This window comes from Sipha flava, unplaced genomic scaffold (assembly GCF_003268045.1).
Source record: "Sipha flava isolate LNK unplaced genomic scaffold, YSA_version1 51_pilon_pilon, whole genome shotgun sequence".
In the NCBI taxonomy this organism is placed as follows: domain Eukaryota; kingdom Metazoa; phylum Arthropoda; class Insecta; order Hemiptera; family Aphididae; genus Sipha; species Sipha flava.
Window position 1 is genome coordinate 603,780 of NW_020273468.1, and position 12,094 is coordinate 615,873.

General features: G+C 36.0%; 1 protein-coding gene across 1 annotated transcript; it reads left to right on the forward strand.

The window, feature by feature from the left end:
* The first annotated feature begins 7,372 nt into the window (after positions 1-7,372).
* LOC112690718 lies at positions 7,373-8,666 on the forward strand. Its single transcript, XM_025564789.1, has 3 exons — positions 7,373-7,511; positions 7,661-7,851; positions 8,466-8,666. The coding sequence occupies exons 1-3, from the start codon at positions 7,373-7,375 to the stop codon at positions 8,664-8,666; spliced, it is 531 nt and encodes a 176-aa protein (XP_025420574.1).
* Positions 8,667-12,094: the final 3,428 nt, after the last annotated feature.

Here is a 12,094-nt window from a genome sequence, read left to right on the forward strand (position 1 = left end):
TCATACTATGAATAATAATATGACAGTGAAAATAATTTTTGGAAGACAATGAGAATCGCCTCCTCGTGGTGTCCTCTGGGTAATGCTAAATGATTTTCAAAAATATTATAAGAAAATCATATGTACATTTTTATTCGGGCCGAGCTTACAAACGCCCGTAATGACGGGCAACGCGATACGCCACGATTCGGTCCAGCGGCAATGCTGACGGGGATGCGAACGGGAAACGATTCGACGTGTATCGATAGCGGTTCGTTAGGATCGTGTCGAGAACGTTTCTCAACAGAAACGGTCAAAACGCGCGTTCGCAGGCTCGTGGTGTATGAATATCGCGGACTGTACGGCCAACGTGCGGGGCCGGCCCTAGCAAAAATAGTGCACCAGGAAAAATCAAATCTTGCTGCCTCTAAAAAAAAAAAAAAAAAAAAAATTATCTCTTATTTTAACTTAGCCCCTACCCCTATTTTTACGTGACACATCGATGTAAATGATTTCTATAATTATTACTCAAAACCCATCACTATCGCGAGTGTCGGAAATCGCGGAAGTGATTGTGTGATAATTTTTATTTTTGGAACAATCGAAAACGCCCAGCCTAGGCCGTAATATAAAGTATTAAAATAACTTTAAACAGTATAGGCAAGTGGTTTTCGCGAACGCATTGATTTGAATATTTTTCTTTTAAAACACCGATTGAACTAAAAAAAAAAAAAAAAAAATGTATGAGTCAATTTCGAAAATGCCGCCCCTACCAAAGTGCCGCTCCGGGCAGGCGCCTAGCTAGCTCGCCCGTACTTCGAGCCGGCCCCGCCAACGCGGGTGCCGCTAGAGGAGTCGCGAAAACCGTAGAGCCGTTGTTGGTCGTATTACTTTCGGACGCGCGTGCGAACAATAGACGCGCGAAAGGGGACGGCAACACTCGGCGGAGAGACGTGTACGCGTGCGAGCGCGTGGACGGAATTCGCCGGACACAATACGTTGTCGATTAATGTTTGGACTTCGTCAATTATTTCCGCGCTCGGCCAGAGGGTGTCCCTACAGCCGGTGCATTGTGCGCGCGTCGGAAAACCGCGGACGCGACAAATTGGAAACGCTAACAACGGCGAACGCGTCCAAACCGGGTGCGTGCGGGGTAACGCAATAATGGCGAGTAACGCAGTGCGGATACGGTTCGAACGCGGACTGACCGCACGCGGAGGCAACACAAAAGGACTGACCGCCGTTAAAAACGTGCACGTACGGTACGTTTGCGGTGCACCACTTGTTGGGCCGTCGCGCCCGGGGGGGGGGGGCGAACGATTGTTTTCGTCGGCCGGCTGTGTTTAACACGATTCCGGTCGAAGCTTACCATTTCCCCCACCCCCACACCACCCCTATCGGAGCGAGGGGATAGGTTTTGTACGAATACACGTGTGCGCACCGACATCGCGATCCTCCCCCATCCCGTCGGCGCGGCAACCGGACTCGACGAGATTTACGAGGTCCTCGATCGAACGCTACACCGTACACATTGAAACGCGTCCCGGTCGCGGCGTCGCGAGGGCCTTCGAGCACCGTTCGAGTACAAGCACATCTGGACGATGTTGTAGCACGCGCACCGTGGTCGTACGAATGCGATCCTGCGAACGAATAGCATGCGAAAGAGATGAAAAACGATGTTTCCGCGGACGAGTCCGGAGGAACGCGGTCACGAATACGTTTCGATACGGCGAAGCTCGCGTTCACATTTTTGATCGTGCCCGTCGGAGTGCACTGGCGTGTTCAGCCGTACCGAAGACGACGAAAAGAACGTCAATAAAATTAAAAATATTTGAATGAGAACGATTAGTTAAACGTTACACTTCGTTAACAATATAATATTATATATTATATTATTATTATTATTATTATTATTATTATAATAATAAATTATTACTCAATTTACCTTGTCCAGATATTCATCTAATTATTTGGGACTCGGTTTACCAGTCCTGGGAAAATCTTAATCTTGATGACGTTCTTTTGGGCACATTACGTGTAAACGGAAGCTATTTACCTTGATACCACAATATAATTACTATAATTATTAGATTACAGATACGTGAAGTGGTGTTATTGGACCGTAGCCACCTTCTTTGATGGGTCATAATGTTTTTTTTTAATATATTTTTTTTTTTTTTTTTAACATGGATCGTTAACACGCTTAACATGACATGTGTGTAAATTAAATTTTAATTTAAATGAAAGCTTATTTTCGGTAATCTTGTAGTACAATCACACGTCTTAAAGAAAACCGCCAAAAACTTTTTTTTCTTCTATTGTGATATACAGGGATCCTTGTTACATAGATGAACCCATTTTTATGCATAAATTCGCGTTTTTAAAATTCTGATTTTAGGGAAATGTATATACTAAAATACTATACTTTCTAATAGATAGATTTATCGTACTTCACAAGAAGTAGGTATTTTGCACATTAACTTTTGACTTGAAAACGGGAATGTAAAAAAGTTAACATTGAACTGGTAATCTTGAAATCATTTAAATTTTAAATTTGGTGTAAAAAAACTAAGATAATAATTAGAAATCTAAAATGTTGCTTTTTTCGTTAAACCTTTAAGATAAAGCAAACATAATGCTATAGGTACATAAATGTAAATGTGTATTAAACTGAAGACAAAAATAATATTAAAAACTACCGATTTTAATTAGATTTCTGTTTTTATTCAACACACTAAACAGCCAATCATTAAATTACATTTTCAGTATGACTATTAAATTTTCATATTGAAAATTGTGATGATGATTTCGTTGAAAGTTCTCGAACGCTATTATAATAAAAGAAATTATTCATGTTTCTTCATAATTAAACTTTAATAAATCCAAATGTTCTAATTCAAATATCTACCAAGTTACATAAGCATTTCCAAAATATTACTTAAATAATAATCTAAGTAAGTGTCCTACCCTTTGTAAAACAAAAGTATTATACAGCATACTCTTTAAGAGGTACATAAGATCTACACAGTTCAACGTTACATAATTAGTATACAAGTATAACTTTTTAGAAGTGTAGGTACATTTAAATTATACGCAAATCAAAATGTTAAAAAGAAATAATCGAAACATAAAAAAAGGATAGTAATTAAGATATCACTCTTTGTATGATGAAATTAAGTTTATAAACTTGAATATATTCATGCATATAACTTTAAACGTACTGCATTACGTGCTATCAAAACCACAACCTTTTTTTTGAAATACCTCAGGTAAACCAATTAAAATGGAAAACTAAAAACTTAAGTGCTGTTTATGCAGATAGCTATCTGATACAGTGAGATAAAATTAAGTGTTAATGAATAATAATAAAATAATTATACGTGTTCAAATTAAATCATACAAATTAAATTAACTCCGGCAAAATTAGCATCGATCGATTAGAGTCGATACACCTACTTATACGAATTCATTAAAAACCAACACGGTTTTTTCACTTTTCGACAAGACCCGAATAAATTAGTAACCACACGTATAATATATTGTACAAATAATCATTATGCATTTTATAACACACCATTTAATCGTTAGTAACTATTTTTTAAGTAAGTAATAACAGTGTAAACGGTGTGTAATTAACACATTTCTTCAATGGTATGGGTACATATAATTATATTTCTAACATTAAATATTTATGATTTCAATTGTAAACAAAACTTCGAGCTCCCGAGGTTAAATGTATTCTAAAATACCAATAGAACCGATAATTATAGTACGTTTACACGTGTTAAATTATTTTTGATGGACGAATGATTTTTATTCGGTCGTCTTTTATCCAATACCTCAGATTAATACAAAATAATACTCATTTTATTATCTTGCAATACTATTTTAATCACACCGGTTGTATATTTGTATCAAAAAACACTCATTGCAATAAATGTTTAAGACTCGTAATTATAACACAATATATTTAAGAATATTCATATCATAGCATCGTAAGCTTACAAATTATCTACAACACACTCGATTGGTTTTCCAGGTCCAAGCGTGAAGAATAGTGTTCAATATAGTAAATCTAACGAAGATCAGGAGAAACCGATTACATCTGATATTCAAATAGTTAACGGTGCTATTGTTAAAGTCTTCGTAGTTTCGAAAACCTTAGAATAATTTAATTAGATCAGTGTTACAAGTTTCGTCATAATCATTAATGGAATATAATGGTAAAACAGTGTTCATGCGCGTGACTGTACGAGAAGCCCTTGTACTCGTCGTCGGTCGATGTCCCTATCAAGTTGGTTACACTTTTACAAACAAGACCGGAAAAGCAGTTTATTTTTTTAAACAAATAAATCCAGGCATGTCCCGAGTTCAATCGCATTCGCGTAACGCGTTCGTTCGTTTTCTATTTTAATTCGATGACCGCGATGAGATGCGCTCGGAGATTATACGGAACCGTGTAGGGATTAGAGCACTCAGAGAAGTGCACGTTGCGAACGAGTAAAAAACGATTAAAAGGATACGATTACAGCGATAATTAGTGTTATGTACGTAAAACGGGATATGCAACAAATTCGCGTGTTTGTCGCTTTTCTACGTGTTCACTGCCCGCCAGTATGCGATTATTTGTCGCAAAAACGCGTTGTTTTCCGGTCGTTTATTTATTCCAATCCAGCGTTACACGCACATACTCTGTGAGATAATCACGTGCGTTCGCGTCCGACGAACACCGACGAACGATGATCGAAGAGCTGCCATGACACAGATCATCATCGTATATCATACGAGACTTTGTAGAACGCTTATGTTATGTATTTTCGAATCACGCCTATCGCACCAATGCGATTGCGCAATAAATTCAGTTCGAAATGGAGCGATGAAATATCGACGTTTCCGATCGCAGGACAACGAGACCTCGACGGCTTCGTGTAGTACAGACGTTGGCGATTAGTCTCTAAGGAGATCCGAATGATATTAAAAAAGAAAAAACTATTCGTGGTCCTAAAAGAACTTAAATATTGGTTAGTATTTTTTTTTTTTTTTTTTGTTTTTTTATTAAAAACAAATAAGCTGTTGAGTGTACTCGTCGTCCGATGTAAATTATAGTATTCCCATAGAAATAGTATAGAAGAATTTTTGATTTATTTTAAATGTAGTGCAAACACTATATTGCTGTATGATTTTCGGCGTTTTTAAAACGCGTGATGCTAACCTAACCGGCTCGACGGCGTACGTTATAAATCGCAGTTGGCGTCGACGAGAGACCCGTACGCACATAATACCTCGTGCGCCGTCGACGGGGATGGGGGTGAATACTATAAATTACAGGGCGGCAGCGTGCACCGCATTACGGGCAGCAGTGGCGACGGCCGCCTGTCCCGCTCTGCCGTCGCTGCCGGTGACATTAATCTCGCGGACGTCCGTGTCTTTTTAGCACGCTAATAAACCCCCGGACGGGCATCGTCGTCGTCGTCGTCATCGTCCGACCCCTCCCCCGTACGATTTAAGGGGGCGGGGAGAAAGGATGTGGTGGAAATGAAAACGAAAAAAAATAGGGAAAAAAAACACCGAGAGAATTGTTTATCATTATTGTACACGGCGACGGCATCAATTTTACGGGCCACAGATCTCTGGCCATTGTGTGCCATCCGCGAACGTTATTGTTAATCGCTGCTGCGCGTGTACACACCCTGGTCGTCGTGTTGCACACACGCGCATGCCGTACACGCAGCAAGGGCGGAGGACACTGGCGCATCAGCGGCAGCAGTGGCGGCGACGGTTAGCGGCCGAAGCCCTACAATACGATATTACGCAGCGGTGGTGGGCTGCTGCAATAGGTGCACGCGCTACGAGGGACGTTATTATTATTATTATTATTATTATTATTGCCGAGGAGCGTGCGCAGGAGGCTTATCATTTCTGTTTCGTACCCCGCCCCTGTGTTTTATCAAAGTCCGTCCATCTATCCGTACGGTATATAATGCACGAAGTCTGCGAGCCCATTATTATTATTGTATATTAGGCGATCGAGCGCACCCGTCGGATTAAAACACTACGTTATACCATTGCAGCTCCACTGCCTCCCCAACGTTTTTATACGTACACATAGTGTGCAAGAGACCTCCGCCTCCGTTGAATCGGTTTGCTCATCACCGTGTGAATCATCCACCGCGTGCGTGTAACCGCCAGCAATGCCGCCGACACTATACCGCCGTAGCCAATTCGATAAACAACCGTAATTGTATATATATATATACACATTTATAAGTCCAATTCGTTCATTTTCGACTTTTTTTTTCACCCCTGTCCCCGAGAGAAAAAGGGGAGCGAAAAAACTGAAATTCGCGGCCGGTTTTTTGGTCGCGTGACTGCGGGAGGATATTATTAGGCATTCTCTCTGTCCGGTCCGCAGTAACTCGAGTGATTAACACGTTTCCAAAGACGGTGTAGTAAACGAACGTGTCTCTTCATTTACTGTGAATGAAAAAAACCAAATAAGTAATAATTTACCTTTGCCGTGTTCGTCAACTCTGCTCATATTATAATTATTACTATTCAGAGATTCTCTAAGTCTGTTCCGCGGAACCTAAGGTTTTCGTGGAACGTACGTATGTCAACATCGATAGTAGTTATTTTAATAAACAATAATCATGAACTATCTTTGAAACATTTTTTTGACTATCGGTTTTTTCAATAAATAATTGAAAAATTCAGATTAAATTGGAGTTAAAGACATTGGGCTTCTAAGATTTCCTAAGGGTTCCGTAAAATGTTGGGAAACACTACTTTCACGTTATACTTTTGTCAATAGAAATTGTCTGCTTTGACAAATACCAAAACTAGTATAAAAAATAATTTGAATCTAATTTACGTATTTCCATTTCAAAATTTTCACCGTCTATTGAGGATTTATGTAAAAAAAAAAAAATCGTCAACCCCGAGTACCTATTACGTTTAATATGTTTTATAAATCATTAAAATTAATGTTTTGAAAATAATTTAACTTTTTTTTTTTTATCTTTTTCCTATCATATAATTGTGTTCAAATGTCCGTCATGATCTGTATTTATACTACATTTATAATATAAAAACTATAGGTTTCTTCGTCCCTAAACAAAAACCGTAAAAATCTACAAAAGAACCACCAACAATAATGAGCTGTCAATTAAAAATGGTTGGAAATCTGTAATAAGGTCCGTGTAAACAGGTCACATAACTGTTTAAATTATGAACGTATAATCATATGTTTTTGTATAATCAGTATACTTTTGTAACCATAGGAGAGAAAATAAACAAGTGTACATTGATATTTTACATTCTAACATTGTGTGTGAATCACTAATAATTTAAAATACAGCGTAAGGATTACAACTTTATTTTAACATAACTAAAAATGCAAAGTCAACGATGGATATTCACGTCACCCGGCGGAGAAGACGAGTATAAGAAACCATCGATCGCTCGACAACATTACGGAGACACAATAGCCTTAAAGACGAAACAGAAAATGGAAAAAAAAGAAACAGAAAATGGTGAGTTGAAACAGAATAACGTTCACGGGGTGTGATAGATGGAAAAATTAGGACGCTTTATAATAAATGTTTCGAATGATCGAGATGGAAAAAATCCGTATATAAAATACTAGCAATAATAATAATATTGTTTTTCTACTTTTACGAAGAAAAAAAGAGACGGGAATTTGAAAGATGTACGTGGGAAAAAATGACGGAGAAAGTGTTGGACCAGATGAAAGAAGACCAAAATAAACTTAAAAAACTACGAGATGCTCAAGTAAAAGGAAGTTTGTACGGAGATTCATATGTTAAGCCCGGATTTAAAGTGAAAGAATTGGGCACCGTTATTGACGACGAAGTAAGAGTCTCTAAAATATAGTCTTTTTATAAATTAACTTATTCCGAGTGCATGAATTCAATTTACAATCTTCGTTTTACATCAATTATTAATAATGTTTGTATAAATTATTTACCAACGAACAGTGGATTTAATTCAATTTCAGGTATGATTTTTATCTTAAATTTATTAAATTCTTAATAAACCCGTATGAACAACTTCCAAACTAGCTGGACATTCACGTTAATAAAAATAGTGGTGTCGTAACCTTTTAAACTAAATATATAATTGTAAATTTCATGCTGAGTATCACAAATTGACAACTTTTATTCACTTACCACAATATTTGTTTATCCTTCATTATATATACTTATTGTGTGTTTTTTTTTTTTTTTGTTTAGACCATATCACACAAAAATTAAAATTGAATAAAAAAATAGAATACACAAATTTTTTTAAATTTTATTTACTTATACTTAAAACGTAAACATACAGTATTATTTAAAATGTACGTATTGTTTAGTACAATTTTAATTCAAAGCGTTCAATTGTCAATGAAGTCACATTATATATTTTATACAATTCAGTAAAAAGTAGCACGCGGGTATCTCTAATACTGTTGAATTTTATTTTAGCTTGTAAAAAAATACCCTCTTTACATGGATCCCAGCAAATCAACCTACTTAATGAATATCTTTTACAAAACAAAAGCAAGAACTGGCGGACATAGGTCCTATGAAACAATGTTCCGAAGAAACAACCAGTTCACTAGTCGTCTGAGCGATCCGAACGACATTCACGCTCCGGTCGGTCCTGGTCATTTCGCATACATCTAAAAACACTACATTTTATGAATATCAGTTGAAAATTAAATATTTAAACGCGGTTTTTTTTTTTTTTTACATTACTTAGTATGGAAATTCTGATTGAATGACACAAAATTCAATTTTTTTTTTTAAAAATTCCAAAATTAAAAAAAAAAATGTATGCGTTAAATAATTTTCAATTTTTAAGACAGCCATTTTCTTAAGCATATTTTTTAAAACAATTAAAAAAATATTAAAATTGAGTAAAAATTGACCAAGTTAGAGCAAGTTATGTTTTTGAATAATTATAATAATAGTTGTTATCTAGCAAAACATGAATGTCTCAATTTCATCAATCTCGATTGGAACGCTGACTTCTTAGCAATCTGTAAACATTTAATTATTAGTGGAGCTTTTAGGAAATATTAAAATTAAAATTCATATAATATTTTTAAACATGATTGTTAATAGAAAAAAAAAAGAGATTTTATTGCATAAAAACGAAAAACATTTTCTTTTATAAATGTTCGAAGTGACTTCCATTATTTATAACACAGAGCTGAAGTTTTTGGACCCAAGCGTTTTTAACATTTTCTCATGTCTCAGGTAAAATATATTGAATATTTTGTTCAATTTTGTCACAAATATCAGGCAATGAACATGACGGATACACAAAATTTTTCAAATAACCCCATAAAAAAAAAAATTCATTGATGTTAAGTCGGACGATCTAGGTGGCCAAAGCACTGGATTATTGAAATGTGAAACAATTCATTTTTTTATTATAATTATTCAAAAACATAACTTGCTCTAACTTGGTAAATTTTTATTAAATTTTAATATTTTTTTTTTTTTTTTAGAACTGTTTTAAAAAATATGCTCAAGAAAATGGCAATCTTAAAAATTGAAAATTCTTAAATGCATAAAAATTTTTTTTTTGAAATTTTGAATTTTAAAAAAAAAAATTGAATTTTATGCCATTCAATCAGAATTTCCATACTAAGTACTGTAAAAAAAACCGCGTTTAAATATATTAATTTCTCGTGGAGATATTAAGGGTAATACGGGACTTATGGGACATACTGTGTAATTAAACGATTCGTATAAATCAGTGGTTCCCAAACATTTTTTCTGCGATGCCTTTTTTTGGAGGATCCAATTTAGCCATGTTGCCTTTGCTGTAAATAACATTAAAGACAGAACAAAAAAAACAATCTATTGATAACCAATTTTGTTAATTTTAATAAAAAATTTACTTAAAAATTAATGCATATTTAAACTTAAAAAATAGATAAGTAAAAATGATTGATTTTATGATTATAATTATTACATACAAATATTATAAGGTTAAAATGAGAATATCCGACTATACAATAGAAAATATTACATTATTTGCTATAAATTTTTTACGAAAACAATAAGGAAAAACAATTTTATACATTTTAAACTATTTGTTATGAACCGTAGACCACGGTGCCCTTAGAAAGTGGTCGTGGTGCCCCTAGGGCACCGCGCTGCACAGTTTGGGAACCGTTGGTATAAATGATTAATATTTTCTATTCGGATAAAATAATGTAACCCATTTTGAGGTTGTCAGTTCGATTTTTGAATTAAGGACAATCATGTTTAATTTAATTTATATTTACTCGGCTATTTGGTCGAATTATATATAGTATATTGCGGTTACGCACACGAACGGAAAAAATAAGAAAAAACAACTGTTACGCCACAGAAAAAAAAACCAATAATCTTAAGAGCTTGTATACCGCCCTAAAACTAACTATTCCTGTTCTCCTAAGACTCCGTTTAATTTATATCCCGGCTAAAAGAAGACCAATAAAAAAAGGAGTACATTTCAGTTGCAGAAATCATTCGCTCTCTCCTTTTTATATTATTTAAAAGTATAATTTCAGGGCCGAACTAGAAATAGCTGCGGTGGAAACGTTCCTCCTTTTTTTTTATTTATCTTCCGTCTTTATCGAACGGGAAACAATTTGAACAACAGAGCTTTTATACTCCCGGGAGCTGCGCGCTCGGCCAATGGGAAACTGTTTATTTTTTTTATCTTTTCCCTCAATGTTTGCTTTTTACGGTCCGATGAACACGAAAAACCAATGCAAGATGTATAGATATATGTAGATAAACTCGAATATACTGTATTAATACCCGATTAATTATCATATTGCACAGCATCGATATTGCCGGGTCAAAAATAAAAGTAATAATACGAGAAAGATTTCGTTGGGGTTGAAAGCTTTACGTGAAATACATATTTCAGTGTTGAAAGTTTGCTTTTTGAAATATTTATTCGAAAGAAAATGTATTCGGAATGAATATACGTTAATTAAAACTGAAGCGGTGACAGCAACTCTCTTCGGGCTCTTAGAAAATCGGTTTAAATTGGAAAAAGAAAAACACCGGAAAAGAAAAACATAAAACACGTTTTACAATGCAAATCGCGTAAAGATCAAAGTTGAAAAATTCTGAATCGGGTCGGTTTTCCTTTTTTTTTTTTTTTTTTAACTATGGCGACTTTGCATATTGGATTATGCCTTTGACGTCGTAGATTTTTTTGCCCCTTCCTCAAGTTTTATTTTTTTATACATACCACCATCACCTCGGGGACTCATCATAATTATCAAAAAAAAAAAGAAAAAAGCGACTGCACAAAGAGTCAAGGAGACTTTTGATCAATAAATATGCGGCGTTCTTGATTAGAAAGAAAAAGGAATTTGAATAAAAATCGTGGCCTTATGATGGAAGGAAAATGTTTTTATTTTTTTCTTTCATTCGGCCAAGTACCCCTTGTGAATAAATTTACGTAAATCAGCTTCGTATATATTAATTTTTGTGTGTGTACACTTAATTCCCGGACTTTTTTTTTTTTTTTCCACGCTAGGGGTTTATTAAAATTTCGAAATCCAGTTTATTATTTACTTTCGAAGGAGAAAAAAAACAATTCGCCGCGCTTTGCCACGCGGTGCTCGGCCGTTCGCGGAAATCCTCTCGCCGCGCGCAAACACGAACGGAACGGTACACGTGACCGGTTTTTAGCGGTATCCAGAGCGGCACTAGCAATGTTTGGCCCCCGTTGAAAAACGAGAAAACCGAAAAACGATTCCGACGTCACGAAATGCGATAATCCTTACGAGCACACTGCGCCGTTCGGCCGTACACGTTTGCCGGTTCGTGTTGTATCTTACACGTGTAAAAGCAGTGCGCGCAAACGGAAACAGGACGAGCACGGGACGCGTGGGACGCGCGGTTTAAAACGAATTTCCGGGTAAAAGCGTACGGGGATACGGAGTCGCATGGCGGGTGGTAGGTGAGAGGATCGGAAATTTCGTGAAAAGTATTCAAATCCGCGGTAAAAAAAAAAAAAAAAAAAACCTTTTCGCCCCGTTCCAGGTCGGCCGCATATATCCGAATATTCTACGGGTGTGGGGGGGGGGGCGAGG